At 38.6% G+C, this 15118-nt stretch overlaps 1 protein-coding gene and 1 pseudogene across 1 annotated transcript; both read left to right on the plus strand.

Moving 5' to 3' along the window:
* The first annotated feature begins 8945 nt into the window (after positions 1-8945).
* Positions 8946-11383, plus strand: LOC146477682 (adenosine receptor A2b-like; annotated as a pseudogene).
* A 1174-nt stretch (positions 11384-12557) lies between these two features.
* On the plus strand, positions 12558-14233 carry LOC146477683 (adenosine receptor A2b-like). The gene has a single exon (XM_085113087.1). It carries the CDS (start codon positions 13172-13174, stop codon positions 14231-14233), a length of 1062 nt encoding a protein of 353 aa, XP_084969213.1. The 5' UTR covers positions 12558-13171.
* The last annotated feature ends 885 nt before the right edge of the window (positions 14234-15118 follow it).

A 15118-nucleotide genomic window follows, 5' to 3' on the forward strand; every position in this document is an offset into this window, starting at 1 on the left:
ACGTGACCTAGAAGATAAGGGGGTTATGAGCTTGAGTTGAGGTAACCTGCTACGCTTGAGTTCCCGAGAAGTGTCATCTGCTGTAATTTGAATTCATCACCATTCAACCTTTAGACGTGACTCTTAGAGGGACTTTTCTTGTTTATGGATGAAATATTCCACAAGAACATTACCTTATGAAAGTTTGGCCACGTAACTTCTTTATCCTGCATAACGAAAGCAAACGACATCTCTTCAGAGTGGAAGGTAAGTGTCGTGTCAACACTTTTACAAAAAAACATACTGCTTAGACTTTATCAAATAGTCATTTAGTTTTATAGTTCCACAATTCTTAAATATGTTGTATATTTGAGTAAGTTCAAGCCAATAACAAGGATTATCAAAGAACGTTTTGCAAGCGATTTCGTGTTTCAGAGAGTACTATGTAGAGACAGAAATTACCCATATATTTGTATCGTAATTTTACAACTTTTAAGTAGCAAGAAATAGGACAATAGGACGCATTTGATGTTATCACGAATTCTAGAATGCTGTCAATGAAGATATTTTTATGCACAGATTTGAATAATTTTGTTTTCGCTTTCACCGAGAAGTGTTTTTGACGGGGGACAACAAAAACATGATTTGTTTATCGCATTTATTGTCTGCCTTTTTACAACTAGAAATATACTTTGCGATGCCTTTTATTTCCTTAAAAATCTACTATGTTTTATTAATTCTAATTATTATTCACTATGAAAGTTAACAGAAAAAAAAATTTTAGGGAAAATCTTTGCTTCAGTAGTAATGCATTTATACTTTAAACAATTTAGAATCAAACCAACTACAATCTACGAAATAACCAAAGTTAGATGATGGCTTCTTTGTTCGACCAATAGGAGCACTTCAAGTGATGTCCTCTTTTTGGTAATTATAAATATATTCTAGAGAATCTTCACTTGAGTACAAGGAACTGTACGGTGGCCCAAAAGTGTCACGGCAATTTCAATTTCATCACGGCAATTTCAATTTCACCACGGCAATTTCAACTTCGTTCACGGCAATTTCAACTTTGTCACGGCAGTTTCAATTTCACCACGGCAATTTCAACTTCGTTCACGGCAATTTCAACTTTGTCACGGCAATTTCAATTTCACCACGGCAATTTCAACTTCACCACGGCAATTTCAATTTCACCACGACAATTTCAATTTTGTCACGGCAATTTCAACTTCGTTCACGGCAATTTCAATTTCAATTTCACCACAGGGAGTCTACAAAAGTTGTGAAAAAGAAATAAATTGTTAAATTATTGACTTACGTTGTTCGTTTCTTATGGTTTTCTATAGTGCTCATTTGCATAAAATTTACGCGACAGCACTAATGTCGTGTACTGAGTTGTGCGCGAGCTGATCTGCATCTGCTGACTTTACTATACAAATATTGACAAGGGAGGCAACTTTTTCGCGAAACAATTTGAACATACTCAGCAAAATAGCTTTGAGCGTTCGACTTGTTCGCCTCTTTGCAACCAAATTCGTATTAAATGAAATCTGGATAATTTTGGAACACACTTACCTGTTAGAATCCCAAGAAAAAACAATTTTGAGCCAGCATTTGAGCTCTCTTTTCGTAGTTTTGCTCGGTGAAGTTTTTCGCAACAGCTGCGGCCAGTTAATACCTTGGCGCAGACGTCACAGATTTACGCGCCATCTCGAGCGAAATGTCGCCTCTCCCTACCTCGCAAAGATGTTTTTGCGCGACAGCCATGGACAGTCACCGCTCCCTGTTTAGTCACAAATTGAGCGGGGCCGGAAATAAATTTCAGCCGACTTGTCGCGCAAATCTAAATTTTGTAAATAAAACCAACGTAGAATTTCAGTTCGCGCAATTTGTGACTAAACAGGGAGCGGTGACTGTCCATGGCTGTCGCGCAAAAACATCTTTGCGAGGTAGGGAGAGGCGACATTTCGCTCGAGATGGCGCGTAAATCTGTGACGTCTGCGCCAAGGTAACTGGCCGCAGCTGTTGCGAAAAACTTCACCGAGCAAAACTACGAAAAGGGAGCTCAAATGCTGGCTCAAAATTGTTTTTTCTTGGGATTCTAACAGGTAAGTGTGTTCCAAAATTATCCAGATTTCATTTAATACGAATTTGGTTGCAAAGAGGCGAACAAGTCGAACGCTCAAAGCTATTTTGCTGAGTATGTTCAAATTGTTTCGCGAAAAAGTTGCCTCCCTTGTCAATATTTATGTAGTAAAGTCAGCAGATGCAGATCAGCTCGCGCACAACTCAGTACACGACATTAGTGCTGTCGCGTAAATTTTATGCAAATGAGCACCATAGAAAACCGTAAGAAACGAACAACGTAAGTCAATAATTTAACAATTTATTTCTTTTTCACAACTTTTGTAGACTCCCTGTGGTGAAATTGAAATTGAAATTGCCGTGAACGAAGTTGAAATTGCCGTGACAAAATTGAAATTGTCGTGGTGAAATTGAAATTGCCGTGGTGAAGTTGAAATTGCCGTGAACAAAGTTGAAATTGCCGTGGTGAAATTGAAATTGCCGTGACAAAGTTGAAATTGCCGTGAACGAAGTTGAAATTGCCGTGGTGAAATTGAAACTGCCGTGACAAAGTTGAAATTGCCGTGAACGAAGTTGAAATTGCCGTGGTGAAATTGAAATTGCCGTGATGAAATTGAAATTGCCGTGACACTTTTGGGCCACCGTAGAACTGCATATCTTCTTATAAATTGCCTAAGGAGTTCAATTCCAAAATGAGGAGTTTTATGCTCTATACTTTGTAAAATCAAAACTTTCTTGTACAGTTACTATTTCGAAGGAAGTGATGTTTCATTGAAAAATATAATCCCTTATTGTTAGTTGGTCTTAGTTGTAACTGTGGAAGAAATGTTTCGACTTTGTCGTTCCTTTTTTGCAGTGTAGCTGACGTTCCTATCTTCTTGACTTCAATGACATTGTTTCGGCTATGAATTGTAACTGACCCCCAAAATTAAGAACATTTCTCTTCGACGTATAGGTCTTATGGTTTCTTAAATAAAAGAAGGAGGGAGAGTAACCCTACGCTAGGGTTACCCACGGCACTCGCACATTTCTTGTCTTTTTTTTTTTTTTTACGCGACGTGTTTACGTGGCAGACATGGTAATCCCAGCTAAGCGCTAGGATTACCCTTGCGTCAGGGTAAGCTTCCTGCCTTGCATTTGAAAAGCTCTCAGTAGGGAAAACTCATCTACCCGGAACAATCTTTTACCTTTTTTTAGACCCTTTGGAAAGTTAAAAAATGGCAGAACGAGTATGACACGGTAAAACCCTAATGGGGCGTAAAGAGGTGCATGAAACTGCTCTTATTGCAAACATTTCCCATCTGTTTAATACGATTTGAAGCTGTCTCACCAGTGATTCAAGATGTGGTATTCTCTCGTCATTCGCTTGATCATCTCTGTCCAACGAATCAACCAAACGGCGAACAGAATCTACAGCAACCTTAAGGCTCTCCGCCATGTTGCGATCAGCGTGAGGATAAAACCTTGAACAGTCGGTTAAAAGCCGAGTAATAGTCTCCAAGAGTTCTGTTGTAGGAGAGCAGTGACAAGAAGAAAGAAGAAGAAAGGCCACAACAAGAGATCTTAAAATCGCCGCCATGTTTTTTCATTGCCATCATACATGGGGGCCTTCCCAAATGAAGGTACTTTTCGTGCCTACATACACAGACGGAATTTCGAAACCCCGCGTATATGCGCATTTTAGCACGCGTATATATGGGCCCTTTTTGGACACGTATATAGGGGGATTAATTAAGCATATATGCGCGCTGGTGGTGACGCATATATACGCTTATTTTAGTACGCGTATATACGCGATAATATAAATATTTAGCCAAGCCTAAAAGCGGAGCTCCACAATAGAACTCTGCTTATTGTATGAACGTAATAACCTCATGAGTTCCTCATCAATTCTGCAGTTATATAGTACATTTTTAATGCATATGCAGCTAACTGCTCATCAACAATAACAATGTAAAACAGAGGGCAAAATTACTGAATGCTGATTTGTTGTAACAGAGGGCAGTTTTTCGTAATTTTCCTTTCACCGAGGGCAAAATTAGTTACTCCTGATTGGTCGAGCGGCGAAAATACTCGCCCCTGATTGTCTGAGCACGACAGTTTTGCATTTTGTTGGTTTCTGCATTCTGCCTCCAAAAAAACAAGTTCTTTGAGGTTCTTTCGAAGTTCGACTCTTTAAGCCGGGTTGTTTGTACCAAAAATACATGGAAATCAAGTGCTGCAGCTAGGAAGGAAATTCCTAAAGGTTAATTTTGGTGTCTCTCACAAGAAACAGCAAAACATTATTGTGTCAAAAGCTAAAGACTTGGATCAGATTGTTTTTATTTTGTTTGGTCGAGAAACTGAAATCAGTCATGGCGTCCAAGTGCTTTCAACGAACGATAACCGAGCATGAAAGTGTTCTTTTAATGAGAGGAAGAAGCAGGAAGAAATTACTCCGCAAGTTCCTTCTTTGGATCCATCTTTTGGTATTTTTATCGATCTATGTTCGTGTGATTTCCAAGCGGTAGGAAGCTTCACAGCGCAGGTGAACAATTAATTGATGCCTAACATTTGATTTATCGTTGTTAGTTTGCTTCTGAATTAAACTTGTATTCTCTCTTAATTGCATGTGTATAATGGGAACTGCTCTCGTCGGTTTTGTTTGTTTTGTACGCTACGAAAAAATTAAATAATTTGTTGGTTTGCTTGTGCCTTCGATGAGTGTTTTACTTACTGTTTTACGAAGTTCCTTGATAGTTTTAGGAACATTCTGCCCCCTGTGTTATAAAAGCGGAATTTAAATGGCTCAAAACGATATTTTCTGTTTTTATTATTGTTTTTAGTTTTTAAGATGATCGAGGCAAAACGGTTTGTGAACAGCCAACGCGCGCTACCGGCACTGTCACTGTCTAGTAAATTTTGCTTATCAAGAAGGCCGTACGCTATAAACCTCAGAGAAAATGGATGCACTAACCAAAAATCACACTTCAGATATATCTTTGAGTAATAAATGAAAAAAGCACTGTGATAATTCATAGCAATAAGTACAGAAATAAACTAAACAACGATCTTTGAAAAATTCACAAAAAACAAGCGAATGAATGTTTTGCGTAAACTTTGTTTTGATGAAAATGAAATCACACTTTAATTTTACATTCGCTTTTAACGTTCTTTGAAAAGACTTTCAGTGAAAATTACTCACACATCTTAATCTTTGCGGTTATATCCTACTGTTTTAAGTATTTTTGTTTGTTCTCTGTCAAGATTGTCAGAAATAAATGCTAGAATTAGAAATATATGCGAGAAAAACTTGTCAGTAGTTTATGCCAACGATACAATGTTGGGAGATCTAGACGTTTGTTTGACTGACTATTTTAGCTCAGAATCATTTTTTTTTTAAATGAAGCAAAATGGGATGAGATTTGAAAATAAAACTCCAAGGGAAATAGCGCGGAACATGGACCGAAAAATTAGCTCAAAAGGCTGCTCTGAGGGTAAAGAAGTTGCAGTGTCAACACTACAAAAAAAAGTGTCAACACTAAAAAAATATCTTGCAAAAACAGCAAAGTTTTGTCAACAAAATCACATGAATATACTTGCCTCTTTGAAGAATAACCAGTCCTTTTATTCGATTGCTGATTTTTTCGTTCGTTTACAACGTTAAGTTTCATTTCAAGGGGATAAATCCATCGCTAATTTCTTATCAAGATTCGGCCGCTGTTTATGAAGTGCCGCCTCTAAAAGCTGCTAAAAGAATCGATTTGTTTCTCCCGCCGCGATCCGCCTTGCTCTTTCTCTCGCTGTTTCACGGCAAAATTGGACGAGATCAGAAAATAAAACTCCAAGGAAAATAATCAACATGGACCGAAAAAATGAGCTCAAAATACTGTTCTGAAGTTAGCAGTATTAGCTTAAGCTTAAGTTAAACGGCGTGTCAAAACTGCAAGAAAACAATATCTTGCAAACCAGCAAACTAGCAAAGTTTTGTCAACAAAATTGCATGAATGTACTCGCCTCTTCTGAGAATAACCAGTCCCTTTATTCCATTGCTGATTTTTCCGTTCGTTTTACAACGTTTAGTGAGCGAAACGTTTCACTTCAAGAGGAAAAATCCAACGTTTCGTGGCGCCGGATCGGAGTAAAATGATTTCACTTCCAGATTCTGATGACGTGCCAGTCGATTTGTTTCTCCCGCCGCTAGTTTCCTTGCTCTTTCTCCTGCTGTTGGTCACATATAAAAATTGACTTTGTAACTTGTCGTCTTCAAAATTATTTTTTTTGTTTTTTTTTTCTCAAACGCAGTTGGCGATGCAACTTCCCGCCAAACAAACGCGGCCGGCAGCGCAGTTGGCCATGCATTTTCCCGCCGAAAAACAACCCGGGTTACAGCACATATGCTCCTTTATGTAAGCCAATGTGAAATGAGACACTCAAACCCTGTTCCGCAACACGGGGTTTTTTCTGCACCCTTTCCTGTTCTTTCTCTCTTTGTTCGTCACTTATGTTTCGCCTGTTTGCTACCGCTCTCACTTGCTCTCTTTGACGTCGAACTTCGCTTCTTCGTCGCCTGTTTTCTCGATCTCTTTCTATCTCCCTTTCTTTGCTTTACAGGTTTGTAGAGGTATTCATAAAATGAGTTGGTGTTTTGTCGTACACGTCGTCTTCAAAATTATTATTATCTTTTTATCAAACGCAGTTGGCGATGCAATTTCCTGCCAAACAAACGCGGCCAGCAGCGCAGTTGGCCATGCATTTTCCCGCCGAAAAAAAACCTGATTGGCAGCACAAGGTTTGAGTGTCTCATTTCATGTTGGCTTACATGGAGGAACGTACGTACATACGTTGTACGGTCGGTCGGACGGAAGTGACGTCATAACCAAACCACTGATGGGTTTACCAAAATCTCTTAGCTATGGGGCTCCGCCGCGCGCGCCTACGGCGCGCGCGCGAGCTCCGCTATAAATGGTCATATATATGGGATAAAAGCCCATACATAACGGATGTTACGAGTATACGCGGCAAAAATACCCACGTATATCATGTCATAATTTTGAAACGAATGGCCAACAATAATAGATTGCCCTTAATTTTGAACGATTTTTTTAAGAGTATCAACAAAGTGCATCAATATCAAACAAGATTGGCTTGTAAGATCTCATACTATCTGCCTAAAGCGAGGACCAACTATGGCAAATTTAACATTCGTTTTTTTGGAGCTAAAGTTTGGAATTCCATTGAAGAGTCATTGAGATCCACGAATCGTACCTGTTTCAAAATCCTCTTAAAAGAATCGCATATCTCCAACTACTGTCTGGCTCATTGATGTACTTTATTTTCCAGTTTTTGCGTGTGCACTTCCCCTTGTTTATTGCTATTTTTGTGTGTGCGTGTGTGTGTGAATGGTAAATCGTGTCCGTAGTTCCATGTTAATGTAGGGTATTTGCAAATTTTTCCGCTTGGCCCAGCCACTTAGCTCGATTAGCTTGCTATTTCTAAGTGGCTGTGCTCTCTTCCTTAGTAACTTTTCTTTCTTGCATTTATGTTAACGCTGTATAATTTCTGGGCACGAATAAAGATTGTTGTTGTTGTCTGCACTTCCGCCCGCAGTACAGTTGAACTAAGTGATAGCCTTCCTTAACCTTCTTGCTAGGGAAGCCCTAGCACTAAAGTGTTACTCTCCTTTCTTTTAAACCGGCAATACATCCCCAAAAGGAATTGGTGCAACGACGGGGCTTCATTTAACCCTCAAAAACTTAACCAGTAAAATGGAATTATACTCACTGATCTCTCTTATTTATTTAACAAATAAAGAAGCCTCGACTGTACTCTGTTCTGTTGTAAAACACGCAGGAAGCGGCTAGAGCACGAAAGAATTGTAGGGGAAAACACGAGACGTAGTCGAGTGATTCCCCCTGTTTCTTGAGTGCTCTATTCGCTTCCTAAGTGCTTTATAACAGAACAGAGCACAGTCGAGGCTTCTTTATTTGTTTTATGATAAAGAATTCTTTTATTTCCCCCCGCATTCACCCTCATTTTCAAAACAAACTTCATCTTCCGAGCGGTGAAAATCACTTGATTGATACCGATTTTTATCGATTGACCACGCCGGGTTAGGAAGCGTGTGCAATATATTGGCAATTTTTATTTCAATTTCTTTATATTCTGGCAAGGACACATTGTGTCTCCACTCTTTTCCTCAAAAGCTCGAGTGCGTGCTGATATTCTATTGTCGATGAACACGCTGTACTTTTAAACCCTTGAACTTAAATGTATTGATTTAAATATTATTACAACACATTAACAGTCTTAGAGGTATTGACATGTCTGCTCATTCTTGCGTATGTCCATCAAGTCTCCACTTCCTGAAAGATCGACAGCATCTTCCGCAGGATATTTGCCGTTTAGCAGTGTGTCACCTTAATGCCAAAGAAAATGTTTTTGGGCATCAAATTTCGGGGTTTTGGCGGAAACTATGGATGATATCTGAACCTACCGTCAGTTCACAGCGCAAATTACTCTCGTTTGTCACTTGATGGTTCAACTTTAATCAAGGCGACGATTTTTAATTTAATAGTTGAATCTTTCCTGTCCGGCTGACGGCAAGTATAAAATTGAAAGTTTAATAGAAAAATGTAATTTTTTAATTTTTATATAAGTTAAATAATATAACAGAAATAACGGAAAATTTGATATTAAATTTTTGAAATGAGTGATAAAGGAATGCTTAATTTCCATGGTAAATAGCAAGAACTGTTCAACCAACCACGAAGAACGCAATGTACGAAAACAAAAATTGAAAAAAAAGTTATAATTAGCATATTTGAGCCTGCCCTCATTTCATTTTTTCTAGACAGTTTCAAGTTTTATTGTATGTTATTCTTTAGGATGGTGAACTCTTGCAGGCTCTTTAATGGGTAGCTGACATTTGAAATGAAAACATATTAAGTGAAAGGAAACTACATCGAGATTGTCTGATAGCAAGATTTAGTGCAAGAGTCAATAAAACGGTTTGTCAACAGCAACTAATTCACAGCTTTCTGAAATCACCCGCTGTAGTCACACATGGGAAAAGAATTGAGATGAACGAAACGGCTTCTTTGTCCTGTGAAAACGGAACCCATCAGCCACCTTGTTTGGCAGAAGTGTGCTTTGTCCTTCCAGATCCCAACTACAACATGGTCATGGCCCGACATGCATCAAATCTCATAACAGCAGCGATCAACGGATTCTGATCGCCTTTGGCCGTAATCGCCAATTTCCTCGTGGTGTTTGTGATCGCGAGGAACAGTGTTCTCCATACGCCTTCAAACGTTCTCCTGGCGTGTTTAGCGTTGTCTGACCTCTTGGTGGGTCTGCTGGTGCAGCCATGCTACGTTGTTCTCCGTCTTTTGGAAAACATTAAGCATTTTGTGCCGTGTGCGCTAAGAATCTTGTACTCCGAGAGCTTCTAGGTTTGCTATGGCGTTTCGTTTTTGACGCTGAGTGCGATAAGCTTTGAACGGTACATTGCCTTACGATTGCACCTTCGATACAAGGAACTGGTCACATCAGTGGGCGTTCTAAAAGTTGCAGTCGGCTATTTGGATCCTGGACATCTTGTTGACCTTTTTGGAATGGATCGCTCAAAGCAAGCGTCTGCGAAATTTCCACGCTGGGCTTTTGCTCTTGTGTCTTGTTGTAACGCTTGCCACTCACGTCAAGATGTTTTGGATTTTACGCCGGCACCAGCGTCAGATCAATAGCTTCCATGTTAATCGCACACAACCACAAAAAAACATTCGACGACAAAATCGACTCGCCGTTAGTGTAGCTTATATTGTAGTCATTTATGTTACGTGCAATATCCCTGTGTTAATTGCAACGGCGTATCTTTTTGCTTGAGGACATTTTTCAAGCTTTAATGTCTTTAGTTGGACTGAGACCATTACCTCTCTGAATTCTTTTATTAATCCGATCATTTGTTGTTGGAGGAACAGGGGAATTCGCCTAGCAATCGTCAACATTTTCACCAACGTCATTCAGTGCTTAAGAAAATTACCGATGCAGGTGGACTTTGGGTTTTCATCAGTCTCTTGAAGGGGTAGTAATAAAATCAACAGAGGGCTGCCGCAGGAAATGAAGATAAATAACTTGACAAACGCTAGAAGCCAATATTGTGCAGAAGAGTAAAATCGCCGACAACATCTCGATGGAAAAAGATTTACCGCCGGAGATTAAAGATCATCAACAACGGAAGGTGATAAAACTGAACGCAAATGCATAATGCAATCAAGACATTTTGGACTGTCAGGGACTGTCGCGGTCGCTTTCTGAGATGTCGCAACATTTACAAGCAATATAAAAGTTCAGAATAAACGCTAGTTTGAATTCTTTTCAAAGCATCACCAGAAGACACTGCGGATACAAAGATGAACTAAGGACCTCTTCATATTTGTCCGGTAGACGGGATGAATTTTGTCTTCTGTTTATATGGCCGGGAAATTTAATCCCGGTTACCGAATTGAAAAGTGTCCAAAAGGGCCCCAAAATACCCGTGGAACCTCGTTCCGACTTGTCAGTGACCTTGCAAGCCATGTGCAGTTGAAAATCTTTCGTCCCGGACATTCCCGGTATCCGGGCTGGAGTGTTCATGTGGGAAAAATTTCAGCTCGGTTACCGAGATCTCGGTCGCAAAAACCGAGATCTCGGTAACCAGGCCAGCCCACCTTCTGATATGAACACATCGAAATTTTTGTAAAGAAAAGAGTCGTGGGGCGAGATCTCGGAAACCGAGCCAGCCCGGTCTACCGGGCTCGTATGAAGAGGTCCTAATTCATGACTCACCCGAAGAAATATATGCATGCTGTCAATAGTCGCGTCTTTTTAAACAGCAAAAAGAAGGCAAAGAAATATATCCACTCTTTAATTCAGCATTTAATTAGACATCTTTAATCTAAAACATTGCAATTGTAGATTAATTTATATCATGATTTACTCGCGATAAGAATACAACAGAGTAAATATGTTGCATTCTCGAAGGCCCAGGGAAATTTCGATCAAGGCTCAAGTGGAAAAATAAATTATTTTCGCCGAAATTTCTCTTGCCGCCACAATATCTTCCTGGCAATGGGTAAATGTAAATATAAATGTGAATGTGAATGTAATTTATTTACTCACAAAGCACCAAAGAGCTCTAGGAGCTCGTTCCGGAAGGTGTCCGTGCGTTCCCGGTCGAATAGAATTTGGAAATGTTCAGTTTCGTGCAGGGAGGAAAACCGGAGAACCCGGAGAAAAATCCTCGGAGCAGGGACGAGAACCAACAACAAACCCAATTCACATATGACGCCAAGTCCGGGAATCGAACCCCGGCCACATTTGTGGGAGGCGAGTGCTCTCACCACTGCGCCATCCCTGCTCCCCTCAACTAGCGTGATGTGCTTAATTAAAATCACTTTCGAAGGTATTGACATCTTAACTGAATGTGAGCAAAAATGTTAACTACTGCTGATGATATGTTTCAAAGGGAGGTTTGACCCCATGAGTTTGTGTTTGAAACCTTTTAATTAAAACATTTGAGTTTATGGTTACAACTCTAAACTGTTACCCTAATTTAAAGCAATAAAAATATACGGCTGATCGACCGAAGCTATAACAATAGTAGCGTCAGTGCAACAGAAAACTATACATAGTTCGGATATCACATCAAAACCATATTGATCAGAAAAATATGTTTTGTTATTTGTTATTAATTATTACTATTATTATTATTATTATTATTATTATTATTATTATTATTATTATGATTTTAATGCAAAGCACAAACATTCACAGCATTTTATAATTATACAATCAACCAATACTATCAACGATTTACGATCTAGGTTACAAGATACGTTTTTTTTCTAGTTTGGACGGTAAATGATTGAACTTGCACAAATTGACAACATTTACTAAAAAGAAACAACGACAACAAGTTAGAAAACAAAACATAAAGAAAAAACGTCACAAATGCATATTGAAGGAATATTTAAAGGTATTTACGAAGTTAGTGATAGCAGTTAAAGTGGAGGTTGGGTGGAGTTTAGAGAGTACGATGTATTATCTGGAGATGCGAGTGTGCGTTAGTTTCTTCGATCAAGTGTTACATAATATTCGATCACTCTGTCACTGAACAAAACTCCAAGCAGATAAATGACTTGTTATATTTTACCTAATGATTCGTATATCTAAAAGAGATTTAGCCACCATTTAGTTTAGCGTGTTTTTATTTTTGTTGACTAATAACTAGTATTTTATTGCATTTTAAACAATCTCTCCCAAGACGACCTCTTACATTATGAAATAGCTACATTTGCTGAATTTGTTAAGTTGTAACCAGATTTAACAACCCCGGAGTATTTCAGTTTTAGTGATCCCCTGAAATAACACTAGAAAAGTTTAAAAAGGTATAGAATTCGTTGAATGTCTGGTCTAGATTAATTTAAGAAAATAAATAGCCTGTTTTCATAAACCCAGGAAGAAGAAAATTTCTATTTCACTCCGAGAAAGAACAAAGTTCTATTTGATCATTCTTTGTTATTGGTGTTAACTGGAAAAAATAAGGAGTGTGAAATTTAATTTCCTGTGACGTTAACATTTTGATAAAAAAAATAATATTGGTTTCTAAAGTGATATAATTGTTCCATTTTTTAGGAAAGTATAAGTTCCACAAAGACACATTTTTTCATGCACTTCATCCAAGATGCACCAGCGTCAATTTTATCTAGCCCGTCGGAAAAAACACAAGGGTAAATTTTAATTTGTTTTTTCTGTAACACTGTAATTCATATTATGGCTCTAACAACTCATTTATTTACTTTAACCGTGTGGTATATCTAATTTACATACTGATTGAAATAAAACAATGCTTGTTTTCATCTTTCCAGCTTATGATAATAATTTTATGGCGGCGGCCAGGGCGAATTAAGTGCTATTCAAAGTTGATGACAGTATTTGAATAGCGCCATATCTCCTTGCCATATCTGGATGATATTTTACTGACATTTTTTAGTGCTTTCGTCGACAAGGGTTATTGGGAGGCAAAAATATAGCCCTGGAAAAACAGTTTGCTTTAATTCATTTGATTTTGTCAAGCAGGGATTCAATGGCATCGAATCAATCGGATCAGTGCTTTTTCCTATTCAATCCTGACTTTGATAAAATTCATTACCGTTACACAACTAACTTCATAACAAGCATTCTTAACGGTATCTTCTCTCCGGTCGCCCTTCTTGGAAATTTCGCTGTTCTTTTCATAATTTGCCGTACACCATGGCTTCGAGAACCGTCAAATCTTCTTCTGGGATGCCTATGTGTTTCTGACATTCTAGTCGGTGTAATCGTCCAACCCAGCTACGTTGCTTTTAGACTTGGAGAGAACCTTGATGGTTTTGTGCCTTGTGCTGTGAGGATAATCTACTCGACTTCGTTTTACGTATGCTATGGCGTATCCTTCCTGTCTTTGAACGCTATAAGTTGCGAAAGGTACCTCGCGTTAGCGCTTCATCTGCGTTACAAGGAGCTACTCACCAAACGCCGTATCCTAATGGCAGCAGTTCTAATTTGGACCCTTAACGCCTTTCTCACCTGTCTCCAATTTGCTGGGATCAACACAGTCGTGCGAGCGATACACTTGTCTTTGTGGTTCACGTGTTTGTTATCCTCAGGAATACTTCAATTTAAAATCGTCGGTATTGTCATTCGGCATCACGATGACATCCGAAGACAAGAAATCCAGTTGAATTCACATGGGCAAAGCTACCGACGCCAACTTAAGGTCGCTGTAAACATCGCTTATATTGTTGGTATATACGTTTTCTTCAATCTACCAGTCCTTGTAGTGACAGCTTATCATCAAGTAGTCCAGGGAAATCTCAGTAGTTATAATTACTACAGCTGGGCAGAGACGGTTGCTCTCTTAAATTCGTCTCTTAATCCCCTGGTTTGCTGTTGGCGGAATCGAAACATACGAAAATCTATTTTGAAGTTAATATCATCATGGTTTAACTGTAATACTTCCAATATGAATAGAAATCATATAGCAAGATCAGAAGTTTCTGGTGCACTTTCTGATGGGTATGATTTTCGTTGTGTTGAGTACAAGAGAACACAACACCACGAAGAACTGAAGTTTGAAAGGGGAAAGTTTATTCCAGTAAAGCCTTAAATCTGCTTTGTGCTACAAGTAAACTTCAACGTTACTACATGTATAATTTATGCTATATTTTTTTTACAAGCTTTTGTATAGCTCTGAGAGTGTGATAAAAAACAAACAGTAGCATTACATGTGTTATGTCGACATAAAAGTAGTATTTGCTTTTCATATCCGAGCAGTGGGGCTGCTTTTTTTTTTTAAGATTAAATATTCAAACTGTTATGTAAATGAGCCTTGATTTTGTGTAGCTTTCCAAGATTGTTCTCGTCAGCAAATCCGAGATTAAAATATTAATTGTCAAACTGGGAGAAATATTTGAGAGGCGAGCCGAATCAATTTCCTGATCATGTTTTTTAGCTTTCTTATTGGCTGGTTTGCCGATGATATTTGCGGAAGAGAGACTTGTTTCTTTAACTGCAATATTTAACGGAAAATCAAGCATCAAACGTCAAATACTAGCCAGGTAAACTAAGACCGCCAGTCAGTTTGTACCGTCCACCATTTAAGGAGTTTGTCAATTGAGTAGTGATTCGTTTGGTGTTTCTTCGCAGGTTTAGCTGATAAAACAAGGAATTATTTTCCTTTTCAGCTGTGCTCACATTGTTATAGGAATTGACAAATAACAGACCTGTGCTCCTTTTTTGTATAAATCAACGAGCTTGGCGGGAGTGTAAAAAATAACTACGATTTTCGCCTCTCATTTTATGGTGATTTCAAAGAGATGTAATTGTGATTTTTGGCGTTAAGCGACGAGCGCATACAATATGAACATAAAACGATCCCTTGTGTTTTTTATTTCTGCTCTCACTGAAAAAAAAAAATAGAAATCAAATCTCTGCGAAAATCGCTAGTACAGTGGAACCTCGAGCTAAGGAAATTGTTTCATACGTTTTAAAA

This window comes from Pavona decussata, unplaced genomic scaffold (assembly GCF_977016875.1).
Source record: "Pavona decussata unplaced genomic scaffold, jaPavDecu1.1 SCAFFOLD_69, whole genome shotgun sequence".
NCBI classification, from domain to species: domain Eukaryota; kingdom Metazoa; phylum Cnidaria; class Anthozoa; order Scleractinia; family Agariciidae; genus Pavona; species Pavona decussata.

Bases quoted from the DNA above. Each gene is read 5' to 3' on its own strand.
- LOC146477683 (XM_085113087.1), top strand. From the start codon at position 13,172: ATGGCATCGAATCAATCGGATCAGTGCTTTTTCCTATTCAATCCTGAC.